Here is a 21,724-nt window from a genome sequence, read left to right as displayed (position 1 = left end):
TAAATTTAATGTAGTGAGATCGCTCCATCATTCTCATTTTAATTTGTATTTTTGAATCCTGTTTCCTTGTTTACATACAAATCATGAGAGTACCATTCTATATGCTTGTCTAAATGCTTTAAACTTTGCTGCTTATATTCGGGATTTAAATTCACTTGTAAGTAAGTTTTACACATGCTATAGAATAGAGATCAACACTTGTTTTCTTTACGAATAGATGATCAGCCCTCTCAGCAGCACCCTTTACCACTGATAAGTGGTGCAGCCTGGTTGGTCATACACTGTGTCTTTGATATGGACAGGAGGCAGGGAGATACCGGGTAGAAGAGAGCAGTTCCCTAGCAAAGGCCCCACCCTCAAGCCTGGTAACCCACAGCCCTAAATGGGAACAGATATTCCTGTTTTCATGCCAAAAAGTTGCCTTTGGCCCACCATGCCCGACATCCTGTACCCCCAAACACCAGACTCCACAAGCAGATGAACAGAAGAGTAGAAGAGTGGCAGAGAAGGAGAGAAGAGAAGGAGCATCTGAATGTTGAGAGGAGTTCAGCTGGGGATGGTTGGAGAGATTGGCCACTGGATGGCCAAACTCCAGGGAAGATCATCTTCTCACTCTATCCACTTTCCAGCTCCCCATCCATCCCACTGAGAGCCACCTCCACCACTCAGTAAAATCCCTGCATTCACCATCCTTCAAGTCCGTGTGTGATCTGATTTTTCCTGGATGCCAGAAAAGAGCTTAGGATACAGAAAGCTGTCACACTGGCCCTCTGCCCTTGCAAAATAGGCAGAAGGTCCACTGAACTGTTTAACACTTAAGCTGTCCATGTACAGCAAAGCTAAAAGAGTGCACCGTAACACACGCCCACTTGGGCTTCAGAAGTTGCAGGCACCCACCCCTAGACGCTACTATGGGGCCAGAGCCCGAAGGTGCTGGCCCAGGCTCCTGTACCTGCCCATCTGCATGCTCCCCCTCCCATAGGGGGTTTGAGCACACACAGTGGCCAAACAGATGAGCCACACCCTGTCACACATCCTGCAAGCAGGGTTAGGGAACTCTCCCATTTCATCTTCACCAACATGTAGGGTTGCACTGAATTATCTAGTCTGTTTCAAGTGATCTGTGATCCATTTATCTAGTCTTTGCACCAGCACCACACTGTGTGATGACTAGCTTTTGTAGTTTTGGTTGAGGTGTAATGTTTGTAGGAAAGTGCTTATGTTGCTGAGCGTGCAGGTGGGTATTACTCAGCTCCAGAACATTATCAACACTCCAGAAGCCCCTTAAACATTAGCACTTCCCCTGCTACTGCCAACTTCACTTCTAACAGCAAGGATTGGTTATCTGTGTTTGTACTCGATGTAAGTGAAGACATACAGTGTGTTCTCTTATGTATCTGACCACTCACACTCAACATTGTGAGATTCATCCAGTTAACTCTAATCGTGGATCATTTATTCTACTTTAAAAATTATTTTTGCTATAATTTTAAATGTGTGTAAAATGTGTAGATAAATTTTACAAGCAACTTTTAACATCAACCTTTTTTTATTATTATACTTTAAGTTCTAGGGTACATGTGCACAATGTACAGGTTTATTACATATGTATATATGTGCCATGTTGGTGTGCTGCACCCATTAACTCATCATTTACATTAGGTATATCTCCTAATGCTATCCCTCCCCACTCCCCCAACCTCAGACAGGCCCCAGTGTGTGATGTTCCCCACCGTGTGTCCAAGTGTTCTCATTGTTCAATTCCCACTTATGAGTGAGAATATGCGGTGTTTGGTTTTCTGTCCTTGCAATAGTTTGCTCAGAATGATGGCTTCCAGCTTCATCTATGTCCCTACAAAGGACATGAACTCATCCCTTTTTATGGCTGCATAGTATTCTATGGTGTATATATGCCACATTTTCTTAATTCAATCTATCATTGATGGACATTTGGGTTGGTTCCAAGTCTTTGCTATTATGAATAGTGCTGCAATAAACATACATGTGCATGTGTCTTTATAGCAGTATGATTTATAATCCTTTGGGTATATGCCCAGTAATGGGATGGCTGGGTCAAATGGTATTTCTAGTTCTGGATCCCTGAGGAATCGCCACAATGTCTTCCACAATGGCTGAATGAGTTTACAGTCCCACCAACAGTGTAAAAGTGTTCCTATTTCTCCACATCCTCTCCAGCACCTGTTGTTTCCTGACTTTTTAATGATCGCCATTCTAACTGGTGTGAGATGGTATCTAATTGTGGTTTTGATTTGCATTTCTCTGATGGCCAGTGATGATGACCATTTGTTCATGTGTCTGTTGGCTGCATAAATGTCTTCTTTTGAGAAGTGTCTGTTCATATCCTTTGCCCACTTTTTGATGGGGTTATTTGATTTTTTCTTGTAAATTTGTTTGAGTTCTTTGTAGATTCTGGATATTAGCCCTTTGTCAGATGAGTAGGTTATGAAAATTTTCTCCCATTTTGTAGGTTGCCTGTTCACTCTGATGGTAGTTTCTTTTGCTGTGCAGAAGCTCTTTAGTTTAATTAGATCCCATTTGTCAATTTTGACTTTTGTTGCCATTGCTTTTGGTGTTTTAGTCATGAAGTCTTTGCCCATGCCTATGACCTGAATGGTATTGCCTAGGTTTTCTCCTGGGGGGTTTTTATGGTTTTAGGTCTAACATTTAAGTCTTTAATCCATCTTGAATTAATTTTTGTATAAGGTGTAAGGAAGGGATCCAGTTTCAGCTTTCTACATATGGCTAGCCAGTTTTCCCAGCACCATTTATTAAATGGGGAATCTTTTCCCCATTTCTTGTTTTTGTCAGGTTTGTCAAAGATCAGATGGTTGTAGATGTGTGGTATTATTTCTGAGGGCTCTGTTCTGTTCCATTGGTCTATATCTCTGTTTTGTTACCAGTACCATGCTGTTGTGGTTACTGTAGCCTTGTAGTATAGTTTGAAGTCAGGTAGCGTGATGCCTCCAGCTTTGTTCTTTTGGCTTAGGATTGTCTTGGCAATGTAGGCTCTTTTTTGGTTCCATATTTGCTTTAAAGTAGTTTTTTTCAATTCTGTGAAGAAAGTCATTGGTAGCTTGATGAGGATGTTGTTGAATCTATAATTACCTTGGGCATGGAGTTTGAGATCTGAGAACGGACAGACTGACTCCCCAAGTGGGTCCCTGACCCCCGAGTAGCCTAACTGGCAGACACCACCCAGTAGGGGCTGACTGACACCTCATACAGCCAGGTGCCCCTCTGAGACGAAGCTTCCAGAGGAAGGATCAGGCAGCAACATTTGCCGTTCTGTAATATTTGCTTTTCTGCAGCCTCTACTGGTGATACCCATGCAAACAGGGTCTGGAGTGGACCTCCAGCAAATTTCAACAGACCTGCAGCTGAGGGTCCTGACTGTTAGAAGGAAACTAACAAACAGAAAGGACACCCACACCAAAATCCAATCTATACATCACCATCATCAAAGACGAAAAGTAGGTAAAACTACAAAGATGGGGAGAAACCAGAGCAGAAAAGCTGAAAATTCTAAAAATCAGAGCACCTCTTCTCCTTCAAAGGAACGCAGCTCCTTGCCAGAAACGGAACAAAGCTGGATGGAGAATGACTTTGATGAGTTGAGAGAAGAAGGCTTCAGATGATCGGTAATAACAAACTTCTCCGAGCTAAAGGAGGATGTTCGAACCCGTTGCAAAGAAGCTAAAAACCTCGAAAAAAAGATTAGACAAATGGCAAACTAGAATAAACAGCATAGACAAGACCTTAAACGACCTGATGGAGCTGAAAACCATGGCACAAGAACTATGTGATGCATGCACAAGCTTCAGTAGCCAATTTGATCAAGTAGAAGAAAGGGTATCAGTGATTGAAGATCAAATGAATGAAATGAAGCAAGAAGAGAAGTTTAGAGAAAAAAAGAGTAAAAAGAAATGAACAAAGCCTCCAAGAAATATGGGACTATGTGAAAAGACCAAATCTACATCTGATTGGTGTACCTGAAAGTGATGGGGAGAATGGAACTAAGTTGGAAAACACTCTTCAGGATATTATCCAGGAGAACTTCCCCAACATAGCGAGTCAGGCCAACATTCAAATTCAGGAAATACAAAGAACGCCACAAAGATACTCCTCAAGAAGAGCAACTCCAAGACACATAATTGTCAGATTCACCAAAGTTGAAATGAAGGAAACACTGTTAAGGGCAGCCAGAGAGAGAGGTCAGGTTACCCACAAAAAGAAGCCCATCAGACTAACAGCAGATCCCTCAGCATCAACCATTTTAAAATACTTTTCTGGCATGTGGTCCCATCAACCTTAAATATGTTTACTGTGTATTTAAACAAAGGTATTCTCCTGTGTAACCTCCATACAGTCATCAAAATGGGAAAATTATTACTGATACACTGTTGTCACTGAATCAAGAGACCTCGTTCAGGATTTCCCATTGTCCCGTAATGCCCATAGAGCTAGAGATTCAGGCCAGCATTGCGTGTTGCATTTTGAACCACCATGCCCTTGACTCTCCTTCAGTATGGACCAGTTCTGCAGTCTTCTTTTGACTTTTCTGACCTTGACATCTTTAAAGATACTGGCCAGTTATTTTGTAAAATAAAAATAACTTTGATTTCTTCACAACTAAGAAGTCTTCCCACTCTTGAGTTTTTATTCTAAAGTAATGAAATTTACTAGAAATTCAAAAGGACTAAAAATACTGGAAACGAATCATTATGGCAATAATTATAAATCACTGTTTCTCTAAAATTAATTAATTTTTGTTTTTCTGAGAAATTTGTAAACATATGCATTTCAGCTGCAACTGCCTCTCACATTCAAATTTAAAACCTGGGCTATCTTATGGTGTTGAAATTAAATACTGCTGAGAGAAACTGTATTTGGTGTAAATTACCACAGTTTCAGCTTACTGCACAGATATCTATTAAACAACATTTTTTGTGAGTTGCTCTTCTTAAAGACAGCAGAATAATTAAAGCCTGTGGACCAAGTAATGAAGGATAAAGTATAAGCCTCCATTTTGTCATTATGCATGCTGAAAATGTGCTGAGAAGGGTGTGATTTTACCAATGTTTTTACATACCAATGAGATTCAGAATTAGAGATTCATTCACTTCTGCATCTTGGACATAAGTCACTCTCATTATGGGATGAGGAATCCTGGCGCCTTTTCACTGAGGTTTTCCCCTTGCTGCTGCCCTGTTTTCCAGGTGTCCCAGCTGTATTTCAGCTCCTCAGGGAAGCTGTGTTCCTCGCTGCCTCCTCACCTCTTCTCCTGTGTGGAGAGAGCCTTTCACCAGCTCTTCCAGGAGCAGCGACCTCAGTGCTTCATCCTCAGGTGAGTTCCCCCTCAACCTTGTCTGCCACGCTCAGGTTTGCCACAGGGCTTGGCAGTAAAGATGAACTCATTTCCCATAGTTTACCTTTATGTACTTTTTTTCTTTTTTTGAGACGGAGTCTCGCTCTGTCGCCCAGGCTGGAGTGCAGTGGCGCAATCTCGGCCCACTGCAAGCTCCGCCTCCCGGGTTCACGCCATTCTCCTGCCTCAGCCTCCCGAGTAGCTGGGACTACAGGCACCCGCCACCACGCCCAGCTAATTTTTTGTATTTTTATTAGAGACGGGGTTTCACCGTGGTCTCGATCTCCTGACCTCGTGATCCGCCCGCCTCGGCCTCCCAAAGTGCTGGGATTACAGGCGTGAGCCACCGCGCCCGGCCTACCTTTATTTACTTTCTCAGCACTTTGAGGTCCAGTATATCTTTGCAATAAGTACATTTGACTCGTTACAAAGGAGAAACATCTTGGCTGTTAGGAATAGCCCCAAGTGTAGCTGGATCAATATTAACAAACTTAACCTGAAACTCATTTCCTTTTGAAGATTTAAAGCTTAGATAAAAAGTTTTTGCTTTTGAACCTAAGAAAACATGGAGAAAGAAAAACTTCCAATATTAGTGAACCTAAGCCACTTTTCAAAATCCAGGGCTGCCCCAAATATCATTTTATTTCTTTCCAAAGATATGTTTTCTCAGCCTGTTTCTTGTTATTTACCTTTGCCCACACTTCACTGAATTCTACTTCCTTTTTTTTTTTTTTTGAGACAGGGTCTCGCTCTGTCACCCAGGCCGGAATTTAGTGGCATGATCACAACTCACTACAGCCAACCTCCCAGGCTCAAGTGATCCTCCCACCTCAGACTCCCAAGTAGCTTGGACTACAGGCACATGCCACCACACTTGGCTAATTTTTTAATTTTTGTAGATATGAGATCTCACTATATTGCCCAGGCTGGTCTCAAACTCCTGGGCTCAAGTGATCCTCTTGTCACAGCCTCTCAAAGTGCTGGGATTACAGACATGGGCCACTGCATTTGGCCCAAAATATTTTTTGAATTTGAAACCCATTCTCGACTCATTTGGATTTGAAACCCATTCTAGACTCATTTGAATTTGAAACCCATTCTAGACTCATTTGAATTTGAAACCCATTCTAGACTCAAGGATGAGAAAGGCACCGAGGCAGGGGCTTCCATCCATTCTTTCTTTTGATACGGAGTTTTGTTCTTGTTGCCCAGGCTGGAGTGCAATGGCACGATCTCAGCTCACTGCTGCCTCCGCCTCCTGGGTTCAAGTGATTCTCCTGCCTCAGCCTCCTGAGTAGCTGGGATTACAGGCATGTGCCACCACGCCCAGCTAATTTTGTATTTTTAGTAGAGTTGGGGTGTCACCATGTTGGTCAGGCTGGTCTCGAACTCCTGAGCTCAGGCGATCCACCTGCCTCGGCCTCCCAAAGTGCTGGGATTACAGGTGTGAGCTACTGCACCTGGCCACTCATTCTAGACTCAAGGATGAGAAAGGCACAGAGATGGGGGCTTCCACCCATTCTAGACTCAGGCAACCCTATTTTTACCTGCTTTGTCTGTCTAGTTTCCTGGTCTTCCTTTGATAAATAGGGAAAAACTTTTTAAAAGTTGCTTAGAAAAAGCACTGTCAATTGGTGAGATAGGGAGTGTATAACACTGTTGACAATAACAACTAATGTTTACTGAGAATTTACTGGGTGCCAGACCCTTGACTAGATTATTTCTATGTATTATTTATTTCTTTAGAATTTACATAAATTTTGAGTGCTTCCACTTAATTCTAGGATGATCATTGCAGCTGTTATAGGTCAGTGTTTGAAAGTGTGGGTCCTGAGCAAGGCTCTGAGGGGAGAAAAGAGCCAGCAGGCCCATGCACTTTGGGAGTCCGCCTGGGAGAGAGCACACAGCGGCCAGCAAGTTTTCTCAGTGAAGAACCCCGTTTATCTTAGTTTAACCCAACAGTTTTGACATGTATTTGCTCGTGGAACTTTTTATCCAGTGTATATTCTGCAGAACTAGTTTTCCTTTGGGTCATTTTTCTTTTTTTGAGATGGAGTCTCGAGTCTCGCTCTGTCACCCAGGCTGGAGTGCAGTGGCGCGATCTCAGCTCACTGCAAGCTCCGCCTCTCGGGTTCACGCCATTCTCCTGCCTCAGCTTCTCGAATAGCTGGGACTACAGGCACCCGCCATCACGCCCAGCTAATTTTTTGTATTTTTGGTAGAGACGGGGTTTCATCGTGTTAACCAGGATGGTCTGGACCTCCTGACCTTGTGATCCACCCGCCTCGGCCTCTCAAAGTGCTGGGATTACAGGTGTGAGCCACTGGGCCCGGCCCTCCTTTGGGTCATTTTTTAAAGTTAATGATTCCCTGTACCAACCCCTTATTTTGAAAAAAAAAAATCTTTTCATTCAAGTTTCAAGAAGGTGATGATGCAGGATTTTGCTTCTTAGCTCAGCTAGGTCTGGGTTCTTGCCTCACGACCTGGAAAAATGAGGCGTGCGGACACGAGAGAGTGGAGTAGAATTTATTACGCGAAAGGGAAGCTCTCAGCAGAGAGGGGTCCTGAAGCAGGGTGCCTGGTGCCCCCTTCTCAGTCGAATACCAGCAGAGCTTACAGCGCAAACTCCTGGCGGCTCCGCCTCCGTCCTTCCAGTGCGCATGTTAAGACGAGCTGCTCGCTGTTGATTTATTTCTCTTGCTGCACGTGTGTTAAGGAACGGACTTTTCCACCGCAGGCTTGTGTAGGCAAGCCCCCTGTGCAAGTTCCGTTATCTGCACAAAATATCTGACGTAAGCACTTGTGGGGCGGGTCGGAGGTTCTCAGGGGACCCTTCCCTGACTGTCTACCTGAAACCAGCTGGAGAACTCCTTTCGGTATCGCTAGTCCTGGTATACAGAATTGAAGAGCAAATCTCTGGTTACTAGGACTTACTATTTTAGTGATTCTCTTTCTTCTTTCAAAACTGTGTGCTTTCATGCAGTTCTGCCACATTCTTGATTGTGTGGGCTAAGATGCATGCTTTCTCCGTTTTTACGAATATGATAAAATTAGCCATTTGAAATTCAACTTAATCAGTTGTTTACAGATCATTATTGAGTGTCGATTGTGTCCCAAAACGAGCACTTACAAAGGGTAATTTAAGATTTAGCAATCAAAACGCAAGTAGTCCTGGAATGGGTGTCCCAAAACTCAGTACCAGACCAGAAAAGATTTCATTTTGTTTTCTAATGTTAACTTAATACCTCATTTGTTGATACTCTTAGGCCCCAGTAGTTCAAAAGTCTGCACAAGTGAGTGGAAGCATCCATTAATGACTCAACACTTCAAGAAAATAATTTTCAACTTACTTCTTTTCTGGCAAACACTGTTAATCAACTTTGTTAAAAGAGATGTTTCCAGGCAGAAAACCAAGGAAGCACTCATAAAAGGGCTTTAAAAAGTTTTTCTGGTTACCAAATAAGTAAAGGCTGTTTTTATGAATTTTTCATCTGGGTGAAGTAATAAGTTTATTGTAGATCAGGCCACTTTGAAATAGTAATTATTATATCGGAATTTTATGTTAATCCTATATCATCTAGTGTCAGGAATATAATATTTACCATTTATAAAAATTGGGTGAGTTAATGAAGTATGCCTGGGATGTATCAAAAGTGATGCCATTATAAATAAAAGTTCAGTGATCATTCCTAGATTAAAGAAAAATGCAAACTAGAGAACATCAGAACCGAAAGCAAGCTGAAAAGGAAACCTAACCAGGTCAGGTTTAGGATCTGCTGAATGACAGATCCACATCTGAAGACCTTACTGCCTTAGTTTTTGTAGCTAGGCACTTAATGTTCATTTCAAAGAACAGAGAAGGAATGCTCAGAAAGATGTCACAGCTTTTCCACAGAAGAGGTAACGTCTTTCCTGTAAGGCCCATGAAGCATGAACAGCTTTCCCAAGGCCAAGTGTGAGCCTGCATGTCTCAACACAGCGTGCTGTCACGGGATCGCCTCACTTTATGTTGACTTGCTAAGCTGAGTCAAGTCGGTTATGTCTTCTCAGCCTGACACCTTTCTGGCATAATTCACCTACACTAGGTGGTTCTACCCTGTGAGATACTGAATGGCAGAACTTGTGTCATATTCATTTGTAATGCCAGCATCTGAAACACCATCAGGGACATGACACAGTAAACATATACCGTGTATTTCAGACAAATGAATCAAATTGAAGTGTGAACGGAGACCATAAACTCATTGCAAGTTGATGTGCCATTCCCTCCTCATTTCTGTGTCTGAAAAATATCTCCAGTTAATTTTTTTACTTGTTCCTTCAAAGTAGCTTCAAAGGAACAAGCTTTGAAGCAAAGTTCCTTCAAACTTACGTTTTTCCTCTCTGTTTTCCTTAGTGGAGAAAGGGGATCAGGAAAGTCTGAAGCCAGCAAACAAATCATAAGACACCTCACCTGCAGGGCTGGCTCCAGCAGGGCCACACTGGATTCCAGATTCAAACATGTAAGTTTTTTGTTTGGGTTGGCAAATATGTGAATGAAGATGTTCAGCCAATTGTCATTTACAATAGGGGAGGGGACATCATAATAGACACAAGGGGGTCAAAATTTGCGGAAATAAAGAATAAAAAATTATTGAGCTTGGGTTCAAATTAATATTGTTCAAGTGAACATTTATTTATTTTACATATTTAAAATATTTTGTACATTCTTTTTGTATTTGCTCTGAATAGTTGGATCTAAAACACGTAATATAGGTAGATGTTGTTGTTCACAAAGAAAGTGCACTTTGAGGCTGGGCGCAGGGCTCACGACTGTAATCCCAGCACTTTGGGAGGCCGAGGCATGTGAATCACCTGAGGTCAGGAGTTCGAGATCAGCCTGGCCAACATTGTGAAACCTCGTCTCTACTAAAAATACAAAAATTAGCCAGGAGTGGTGGCTGGTGCCTGTAATCCCAGCTACTCAGGAGGCTGAGGCAGGAGAATTGCTTGAACCCAGGAGGCAGAGGTTGCGGTGAGCCGAGATCACACCACTGCACTCCAGCTGGACAAGAGCAAAACTCTGTCTCAAAAAAGAAAATAAAAGAAAAGAGAAAGTGCACTTTGGTGTGTTAGGACATTTTGGGGAGCTGGCCAGAAATGAAATTATTGTGAGGGATCACTGGAGGCTGATAATAAATCTTCAGTGTATCTGAAGGAATTGGCAGTAGTTAGCCTTAAAGACTTTGATGGGCAGGCCATGCACCTTTGGGGCCAAAACAGATTTTAAACTCTATTCGGAAACATTCGCAGTGTTAACTGTCCTGCTAATTCATCGTTCTAAAATATCACCGTGATTCAAGGAGGAAGCAAAAAGACCTGTTAGCAGCTAAGATAAAGCTAAAAACATCCCACACAATCAAACTCAGAAATTTTACTCAAGGAGGCCACCACAGGTGCTTATCCATAGACTGATTCTGTTGTTTATACATAGTTCTAGCAAGTTTCGTTAAAAGGTTTGTTCAGACCATAGCAGATCAGAAGAAGACATTGAAAGGCCACTGGAAGGAATGGCTAATAGTGGGGGGAACAGACAGGACAGGAACCAATAACCAATCCAAAAGAATGGAAATCAACAGTCTGCTCTCTAAGGGCCTCTACCTAGAGATGGAACCCTCTCCATGTCTAGATTTCTTTTGGAAATCACTCCAGATGCCTGGAAGTTCTTGATGATTGTCCTAAGGTTGAAATAAAATATTATTTTAGAGGATACTCCACCCTTGCTTATGCTGATCATCATGACTCAGTGCCATGGGTACACCAGCAGCTCCCAACCCTAATCTCCACACTGCCTCTCACTCTTAAGATGCAGACCTGCCTGTCCAACGAACTTCCTGGACATGCCACAGTGTACTGCAAAGATGTGGCCAAAATTGAAGTCTTTCTTTTTTATTTTTATTTATTTATTTACTGTTATTTATTTTGGAGACAGGGTCTCGCTCTGACACCCAGGCTGGAGTGCAGTGATACGATCACCACTCACCTCAGCCTCAACTTCCTGGGCTGAAGCGATCCTCCCACCTCATCCTTGCCAGTAGCTGGGACCACAGGCATGTGTCTCTATGCCTAGCTAATTTTTGTATTTTTTTTTTTTTCTTGTGGAGACTGGATCTCCCATGTTTCCCAAGCTGGTCTCGAACTGCTGGGCTCAAGTGATCCACGTGCCTCAGCCTCCCAAAGTGCTGGGATTACAGGCATGAACCACTGCATCGTACTAAGTTTCTCTATTTCCAACACATTCTGAATATCCTATCACTCCTAGCTCTTTAGTCTGTCCAGTTTCCTTCAGGCCCACAGTCATTGCTGCTGTGGAGTCATCTTCTCACATGGCATTATCTTTGAGACTGTTCTAAGTTGCTCTCTTTCTTTTTCCATTCTTGGCCATCCTCTAGTGCATGTCCCTGTGGCCGGCCATGGTTGGTAGCTCTGCTCCCCAGGGTCACGTAGGGCCCAGGCCCTGTCACTCCCCAGACACTTTCTCACCTGCTCAGAGAAAGGGAGCAGCAAGCCCCAGTCCAGGGAGAAGGCTCATCATGTGCAGAGGGGCTACCTGTCTTCTCATCACAGTTATGGGCTTGAACTTAGTCATGCTGCTGTCTAGTTAGGACTCATTGCTAACTAGGCAGCCATGTATTCAACTTCAACCGGTAAATGGAAGAAGAGGAGAGTTGATGCTGGTGAACTGCCATCAGCCTGTATCACCAGAGACTCCTTTGTTCAAAGCCCTTGAGTGAGTCTCTGTTCCCTTTACATCAACGCCAGTAAGTCGGCATGGCCTGACATTCTTTCTGGCAATGTTATGTTTGCTGTTGTCTTTCTTTTCTTGTCTAATCTTAGAACACTGTATCCGCTTCCTCTTACTCTATGCTGAAGCCATCTTTGAGCATGTATCCCTCTCAGCCTGGCCCGTGCAGTCTCATTCATTTGCTTTCTCACTCCACAAGCATCCATTAATATAAAGGGCTACCCAGTGCCTGTCCCTGGAATTCAGAGCTGCTGTCTCAACAGCCCGATAGGAGCTCAGTTTCTATGTGGGGAATAAATAAACTGAAATAAGTGGGGGAATAGACGGAAATAAGTTTCTATGTGGGGAATAAACTGAAATAAGTATTGTGACGGTATCGGAGAAACATTTAATCACCCCCAGTTTCCTAAGTTAAGTTCCTTAGTTAACTTTACATTATCAAATACATTTACTGTGGACAACCCGTTTGTATGTCATCAGGAGGCTGTACATTTGGCCTGTGTGTGTGTCCTTATATGTGATTTATAGAACTAACATTGACATTTTCTTCAATTTGTCTTACCTGCCCGGCTTTTGTTAGATAGTGGGATTTTTCTACCTCTCTTCCTTTTTATACACCTTTTATTTTGTTTTCCATTGTAGGAAAGACACATTTGTTAAAAAAAATTCTTATTATCTCGCAGGTCAAGAGAACACTAAATGCATATATGGAAAATCGTGTTCAATTCCACATACACACTAACAGAACATAAGATTTTCTATAAACAAATCAATATTCTATTTATAACATTCAAGAAATAATGTACATATGTGCTGTATCATTGCCTTGACAAAAAATAATGCATATACACATCATAGGCCATGTTACAATAGTATAAAAGTTTCTATTGGCACTTATTTCAAGTGTGATATTGATGCAGTGTGAAATTTCCACTGAGGTGCCTCTGATGCTGACATGTGTCTGGTCGTACACACATTTACAGAAGGATACCTGCATTTCAGTCATAATTTTATATTTAAAAGTGTCTGATTATATTCGTGCAAGACAGCTGCACTTATATCATTTCCTAAATCAATGCCATCTAAAGGTTCAAAAGTTAAAAATATGGAAATATACTGCACAACGATTATTGTGCTATTTGTGTTGGTTTCTGTGTCACCTGCTTTTTTATCTGGCTGCTACAGTGTAGAGTGACTTCTACCATGGTGGCGGTTAGTTGGCATGTTCTGGAAATTTATAGTATCTGATTCTTCATTTAGAAATGAGAATAACTGATTTTTAATTAATAAATTAGTATTATTTTGCATATTTTATACTTGTGAATTATAAGTAATTTTAAAATTTATTCTGCTCTAATAGATCCCTAAGCTTATGTCTGATTCTGTAGACTTTTCTCTTTAAAGAGAATGCATAATTAATTAGTTTTTTGAATATCTGTGGTATCATGTGTGTTCATTAATGACTTTAATTTATAACCGTTTATTAAGCTCATACTGTATTGAGCATCTGCATAATTCTACAGCAAGCTCAAAATAATTTTTTTTTTTTTGAAATAGAGTCTTGCTCTGTCGCCCAGGCTGGAGTGCAGTGGTGTGATCTCGGCTCACTGCAATCTCCATCTCCTAGGTTCAAACAATTCTCCTGCCTCAGCCTCCCAAGTAGCTGGGATTACAGGTGTGTGCCACCACACCTGCCTAATTTTTGTATTTTTTAGTAGAGATGGGGTTTCACCATGTTGGCCAGGCTGGTCTTGAACTCCTGACCTCAAGTGATCTACCCGCCTCGGCCTTCCAAAGTGCTGGGATTACAGGTGTGAGCCACTGCACCTGGCCGCTCAAAATAATTTAACATTGAGAGTCAACTTGGGAAAATATCATAGCCTATCTTCTTTGTTCAAATACGTTAATATCTTAACAACTGACACTTAAGAGTTAGAGTATGTGTAAAACAACATGGTTATAAAATAGCCTCAAGTTAACTAACAGAAATAACAGAAACTGATGATTTAATCATAATGACAAGGAACAATAGTTTCCCCTCAAAATTATAAACAATCATCTATTAAAATGATCATTTGGGAGACAGCAGGCTGTATAATTTCTACAATGCATTCTCTACTACCTTATGTAAATTGGCTTTAAATTTTAGTTCAAACGAATACATTCTAAAATGCATTCCTTTGGATCAGGTAGATATAACCCTTCCAAATCAATTAGCATCTGGGAGTCCAGATTATAATATCAGTGCGTATTTCAAGTAAAACTAATTCTAGTTAACTTGTGTGTTTTATTCACTCCTCATGACAAATAAAAAATGTCATAAATAAATGACTTCTAGTCTCATAAAAAAATATTGCCCAATATTTAAATTCCATGTCAGCTATGGTTTTATTGTTTCCCTTTAAATTATTATCCATATGAATATCATTCAGTGTCCAAGATGTTCATGAAAATCATCAGCCATCATATCTGTAAATCATCCGAGTATATGTACAGGAATTAAATGCAAGGATTGAATACATTTTTTAATTTACTGTAAATCCTTATAAAATTAGAGGGTTTCGTGAAATTAAGTATATTTAAGAGATGAACCAGTACAATAAATCTTCACAATGTCATTGATGGGTTCTTGGAAACTGTGACTTTAAGCAAAACTATTTCCTGTCTGCTGTAAGAACTCTTGTTTATATCAATTAGTCTGTGATAAAATTGGTTGCATTAGAAGGAACGTTGTTTTGCTTAAAGTAGAAATTTCCAAGAACCTATTGATGATAATAAGTGAGCACTTCCTATACTTCCTGAAAGGAAAATCTGATTAAGGAAATGAGTAGAAAAGAACATCCTTGAACAGCCTTGATCTATGGAGCTATCTAGTAGAAAGTTTGAAGGTCAGGATAAGATGAAAGGAAAGTTCAGTAGGTGGCCGTAGGAGGAGAGGACAATGAGCTGATTAGAGACACGGTTTAGCCATATTTGGTTGTGAGACTCCACTCTGGAATATCACACGGACCAACATGGGGAGTGCTGGCAGGTGGGATCAGGTGTGTAGCAAGCACACAAACTGTCCATTCCACTGAGAGAGCCTGGTTCATTGTAAAGGAGACAATTTTGCCTCGAATCCTAGGAAAATACTCATTGGAGGTCATTTGGATTAGCAGTTACCAAATAATGTGTAGTAAAAGAATGATAGAGAAATAAAAGTCAGTGTACTAGTCTGTTCTCATACTGTCATAAAGATACTACGTGAGACTAGGAAATTTATTAAAAAAAAAAAAAAGGAAGTTTAATTGACTCACAGTTCTGCATGGCTGGGGAAGCCTCAGGAAACTTACAGTCATGGCAGGAGGTGAAGAAGAAAGAAGCAAGGCACGTCTTACATGATGGCAGGAGAGAGAGCGTGCGCAGGGGAAACTGCCAGTTTTAAACCATAGATCTCATGAGAATGCCCTCATGATCATGAGAACAGCATGGGGAAAACTGCCCCCATGATTCAATCACCCCCCACCAGGTCTCTCCTTGGACATGTGGGGATTACAATTCGACTCGAGATTTGGGTGGGGACACAGAGCCAAACCATGTCAGTCAGGATGTATTGGGGTGGTCTTCAGTGTAGTACTGTGCAGACACTGAGGAGTAGAGAAAGTGTTCCTGTGGTTGACAATAATGGCATCATTGTTAAAATTAAAGATGGCCATCTCAGTGGAGTATGGGAAGCCAGAGAACCCAAAATGAAAGGGTTTGGGTGGAAACTGTAAGTTTCACACTGTCACAGCACACAGTACTCTCCCTGAAGGAGGTTTGGGGAGAAGAGAGGGAAAGAGGAAGATTTAGTTGGTAACAACTAGGAAGTGAGAAAGTGCAGCATTGAGGTCCAGGCATGACTTTTGGCGATTATATGCAGGTCAAACCCTTATTCTTATGAGACGTGACTGAAATACTTGTCAGTCTTACACCTCATTTGGCCCATCTTAAAAGCCTCCATGAGCTCACCTGCCTTTGTCCTGTGCTTCAAGTGCACTTTACCCACTGGGTAGATGGATGGAACCCGATCACCACAGACATGGCTTTGTTCTCCCATTGAGTTTCAGAGCAGCTAAGAGCAGTTAGGAAGGGCTGTTTTGTTTCTAACCCCTGCATTTGAATTTCAAACATTGGAAGCAGGGGACTTTCCATGACATTAAATTTATTGGAGCAGAAAAGTCATGTTTCAGGAAGAAACTACCTGGAACCTTCACCAACTCTGGTACAAATGAATTTCAACTTTAAGAATATTCAATTCCGTTGAAATCACTTAAATAAGCATTCACTATGCAATAGCTTTCAGAGAGCAGAGTGATGGGCTGATACCGATTGAGTTAATATTTTTTATAGAGGATGCCACAAGTTTTTCCTTTTAGAAAATACAGTAGATTAATTCCTACCATAATAGTCCACAACTTATAGGGACATAAATTTATAGAAAAAATACCATACATTATAAATAGAAAAAAAAGTCAATAAAATTTGAATAAGTAAATATTGAGGAAAATATATATATATTTAATTTTCTTTATTTATATTTTTATTTAAATTTTGTTACTGTGCAAAATTGTCATTGTTTTTGAAATCAAGGTGAGCAGCGGAATAATGCCAGTTTTCTTTCGTTCAGTATTTCTCTTAATACATTTATTTAGTGCCACCTATTGGCCAAGTGGCTAATTAAAGATAAAAAACTGGTTATTGAATAGTTTATTTAGCATTTTAATATTGACTCGTGGACGACAACGTACAGTGAAAGAATGCCATGGGATATTTACATATTGTTAAGTAGTTGTGGTTTTATATTCATTTCATGCCTTCTATGTCTCTCTTGGTACTTCAGCACTAATTACGGCATAGTGCAGTGGTTAAGTGTGTGATTCTGAAAGCCAGCTCACCTGGGTTCAACTCCCAGCTCCATTGCTGACAACCTTTGAGCCTTGGGAAAACTACTTGGTCTATATCCTTTTTTCTGTAAAGCAGTGTAAAATATACACTGGTCCCGAGAGTTAACAGAGAACACACATGCACAGACACATCACCCGTTAGAACACTGCCTGGCACATAGTGAGCATGACAGGAACATTGTCTATTGCTATTCACAGAAGTAAAATTCACTGTTGTTATTTGCTGAATGTTTTGTCTGTGCCAGACATAAAGCTGAGTGCTTTACACAGCGGACACTGACAAACACTGAAGGAGTTATTCCTGCGTGAGAATTAAGGAAAATGAGGTTTGAGGAATTCAGGGGACCTCCTCCGTGCTACATAATTTCTCATTAGCAGTGTTGGGGTGTGGGGGGTAACTCCTTCTCACTCCCAGGAACATGCGTTTAACCATTTCCCTATATTGACTGTTTGGGGAACAAGTTATTAATTACCTGTCATGTCCTTTTTCCAAGAATAATCAAAACATTACTTATCAGACCCAACACCAGAATAACTAGAAGCAAAATATTTTTAAAGATTATCCTATTTTTATGACTTTTAAAATAATTGTTTAATGTAATATTAATATTTAAAATGTGCTATCATAACGCTCTTATTTTCATAGTATGTATGTCACTACATATTTCATATTATGAAATATGAAATACAAAAACGAACAGTTACTAAGTACTGTTTCATTTTTTTTCCAGAAAACATTGCTATCATCACTGCTATCAATTTACTTTTATCATCTTTAAAATTAGGTTATTATATATAGACCTAAACCATAAAGTTTTTGTAAGGACTTAATATATGTTTGTCTCCAAAATTCAAACTTCTAACACAGAAGTTTTAACATACTTCACTGTTACAACTTGTAGCATTTTTTAATTTGTGGTTAGCGTCAAACTATTTTACAATCTTTCACAGTATAAAATACTTCCAGGTTAATTCAACACCTTAATGTAGCAGATGCCAGGAAATTTAAAAGTGGGATCAAAGCGGCCACACGCGGTGGCTCATGCCTATAATCCCAGCACTTTGGGAGGCCGAGGTGGGCGGATCACCTGAGGTCAGGAGTTTGAGACCAGCCTGGCCAACATGGCGAAACCCTGTCTCTACTACTAAAAATATAAAAATTAGCTGGGCGTAGTGGCATGCCCCTGTAATCCCAGCTACTCCAGAGGCTGAGGCAGGAGAATTGCTTGAATCCAGGAGGTAGAGGTTGCAGTAAGCCGAGATCACACCACTGCAGTGAGCTGAGTTCGCATGACTGCACTCCAGCCTGGATGACAGAGTGAGACTCTGTCTCAAAAAATAAAATAAAAAATAAGAAATAAAAGTGAGATCAAAGCACTTACAAAAAATAGGATAGTGTTATCAAAAAACGCTATTAGAAACACTAGGGAACAGGAAAACTAGTCCATGTATCAATAAGGTGTTATTGTGCTCCCTCCTGTGGCCGATGCAGAAACCGCATGGAACGTAACTGTCATGCAAGAGACACCCTTGAACCCTCCAGATTTTCATACATTTTGGAGAATTGCTTGGTCCCCATCGCGTTCACAGGCAGAGTCAATTGATGAAGAAGCAGTGACTTTTATTCTACTGTTAATGCTCAAGGAAACATGTCAAGGAAGAATTTCAGCCCCCAGGGTTGGCCTGAGGAGCTTTATCATAGCATTGCAAAGCCACAAACCTGCCAGTCTGCAACAAAGCACAGGGCAGCGAGAGAAGGTGGCACGGCAGCTCAGCTGGGAGTTTCACCGCTGCCCTGTGAGAGAGAATAGTTGGTGTGAGGCAAAAGCACGGTACAGGGAGGATAAATGGGGGTCAGGGTTGAAAAGAGTATGAGTGGAAAGTAAATAAGTATTCAAAGGAATGTTCTATGCCGATGTTTAAATAAATGTATTATTGTAAAATAAATTCTGACTTTTGCTTATATTAATTCAAATGACTCCTTCCCTTCCAAAATGCAAACGCTATTTTACTGTTCTATTCAGGTTTGAACTCTCGGTAACATTTGTTAAGCTTGGGGCTTTGTGTGAAGAGAACGGCTTTCCTTCTCTTATGTACAGGGAGAGTGCAGTGTCGTGAAGCAATCTGTCTACTATTGCTTCATGAACAGTAGCCACAATTTGAGACATAGGATGCTAGTGGCTTGCCTTTGAGGAAAAAGGAGTCTTAAAAATTCAATGTAGCATTATATGAGCAGGATAGAAACTTTCAGACCAAGAAGTATTATTCGCTGCATCATCGCTATTACTCATCAATTTTATTTTTTAAAATATGAGCAGTTCAGTAAAATAATCTCCTCTCCCACAGGTCATGTGCATCTTAGAAGCCTTTGGACATGCCAAGACCACACTTAATGATTTGTCCAGTTGCTTCATCAAGTATTTCGAACTGCAGTTCTGTGAGAGGAAACGACAGCTAACTGGAGGTAAGTGCAGTATTTGACAATGTGGATTTCCTGTGCCGAGCCAGCGTGCGGCCATGTCACACACAGGCACGCGATGGAGACACCATGTATGAAGCAATGCTGGGAGAGAAAACCTGTTCTTCTTCATGACTGTGTCTGTAAACAGCTTAAGATACTTCTGGAAAGTTTGTATTACATTAGAAAAAGGATCAATACTCAGGCACTCAGTTGAGGGTGTGTGAGTGAGTGTGTGTGTGTGTGTGTGTATACATACCTGGGATGTCAGGTGATAAGTGCTGAAGTTATTGTGAATTAAAAAATATTCTCAAATGCAAGCTGGACCTTTTCAAGATGATTTTTGTATAGGCTATATAATGAGAAACCAAACCCAAACCAAACATAGCTGAATTATCCTTGCTGAACATAGAAACAAACTCAAATACTTTAATTAAATAAATAATACCTTAGTATTATATATCATTTCTTCACATAATACACATTGAAATCTATTTGAAATAAAACTGAATCCATATAGTTAAATGATTGAATTAAATCTAAACATCAAAATAATTGCCAAACTAAACCCAAACAGACACTGTTTCGTATTTGATTTAAATACTTAAAGTATATTTTATGAAAACTCCTTATTTAAAATTCAGCTGATTTAGAATTCACCTAGGATTTTACATCTTTCCAATTAAAACAGATTATTAATGCAAATTAACAATATAAATACAATTGTAGGTAGAATTTTTGATATACTTGAAGTAATTGAATATTTTTAAAAACTTTTACAACAGCTGTCAGTACATAAACATTTGCCAATTATTATAAAAGATTTCTGAAAGAGCTTAATTTTCTTTGGCTTTTTAAAGTTACCGTATTTTCCCTTCAGGAAAAAAAAAGTTAGTTTTGACCGTAATCTAGAAACAAAAACATTGTATTTTGCAGCAAATCTATGTCAGAATCAGATTTCTACTAATGAAATGTGATAAATAACATGCATAAAAACAGTATGAGCCTGGCGTGGTGGCTCACGCCTGAAATCCCAGCACTTTGGGAGGCCGAGGCGGGTGGATTTCTTGAGGTCAGGAGTTTGAGACCAGCCTGACCAACATAGAGAAACCCCATCTCTACTAAAAATACAAAATTATCCAGGTGTGGTGGCGCATGCCTGTAATCCCAGCTACTCGAGAGGCTGAGACGGGAGAATCGTTTGAACCCAGGAGGCGGAGGTTGCCGTGAGGAGAGATCACACTATTGCACTCCAGCCTGGGCAACGAGAGCGAAACTCCATCTCAAAAATAAATAAATAAATAAATAAATAAAAGAAAAGATGCTTTTAGATGTTTAGATGTTGAAGTTACAAGGTTAAATGCAAATGCAGTAGCAAATGAACACCAATGTGGTGGCTGGAAACAACAGAAATTAATTGTCTCACAGTCCTGGAGATTAGAAGTCTGGAATTCAGGTGTCTGTAGACGCACGAGCTCTTGACTTCTCTGGGGGGACCTCCCCTGCCCGTTCCTAGCTCTGATGGTTGCTGCTCATCTTTAGTGTTCCTTGGCTTGGAGATGCATTGCTCCAGTCTCTGCCTCTATTGACTGATGACCTTCTCCCTGTGCCTCTTCTCTTCTCCAAAGGACACTGGTCACCTTGGATTAGGAGGCACGCTACTCCAGTATGACCTTATTGTAACTTGAGTATAGTAGTTTCACCCTAAACTAAGGTTTTGCTTTCTACGCTTTCAGTTACCGGAGTTCAACTGCGGCCCAAAAATTTTAAATAGAAAATTCTCAAAATAAACAGTTCATAAGTTTTCAATTGCATGTTATTCCGAGTAATGTGATGAAATCTCCTGACCTTCAGCTCCATCCAGGCTGGGAAGTGAATCACCCCTTTGTTCAGTGTATCCACGATGTCTCCGCTACCCGCCTGTTAATCACTTAGAAGCTCTCTCAGTTATCAGATGGTGCCAGTTTCCTGGTGCTTGTGTTCAAGTAACTCTTATTTTACTTAATAATGGCCTCAGCTTCCTTTTAATGAAAAGGTGAAAGTTCTCAACTTAATAAGGAAAGAAAACAAATTGTATGCTGAGGTTGCTAAGATCCATGGTAGGAAACAATCTCCTACCCCTGGAACTGTGAACAGCATATTGTTATAATTGTTCTATTGCATTATTAGTT

At 40.7% G+C, this 21,724-nt stretch overlaps 1 protein-coding gene across 3 annotated transcripts in view; it reads left to right on the top strand.

The window, feature by feature from the left end:
- Window positions 1–21,724, top strand: part of MYO16 (myosin XVI) — a 706,512-nt gene that overhangs the window by 381,027 nt on the left and 303,761 nt on the right. For all 3 annotated transcript variants that reach the window (XM_055244378.2, XM_063618637.1, XM_063618636.1), the window contains exons 13-15: window positions 5,238–5,365; window positions 9,783–9,888; window positions 19,442–19,559. In XM_055244378.2, coding sequence (XP_055100353.2) covers window positions 5,238–5,365; window positions 9,783–9,888; window positions 19,442–19,559 — 352 coding nt within the window. The remainder of the gene's footprint in view (window positions 1–5,237; window positions 5,366–9,782; window positions 9,889–19,441; window positions 19,560–21,724) is intronic.

The sequence above is a fragment of the Symphalangus syndactylus genome, chromosome 15 (assembly GCF_028878055.3).
Source record: "Symphalangus syndactylus isolate Jambi chromosome 15, NHGRI_mSymSyn1-v2.1_pri, whole genome shotgun sequence".
Taxonomy (NCBI): Eukaryota; Metazoa; Chordata; class Mammalia; order Primates; family Hylobatidae; genus Symphalangus; species Symphalangus syndactylus.
The sequence above is the reverse complement of the archived record's forward strand: the minus strand, read 5'-3'. Positions and strand labels throughout refer to the sequence as shown.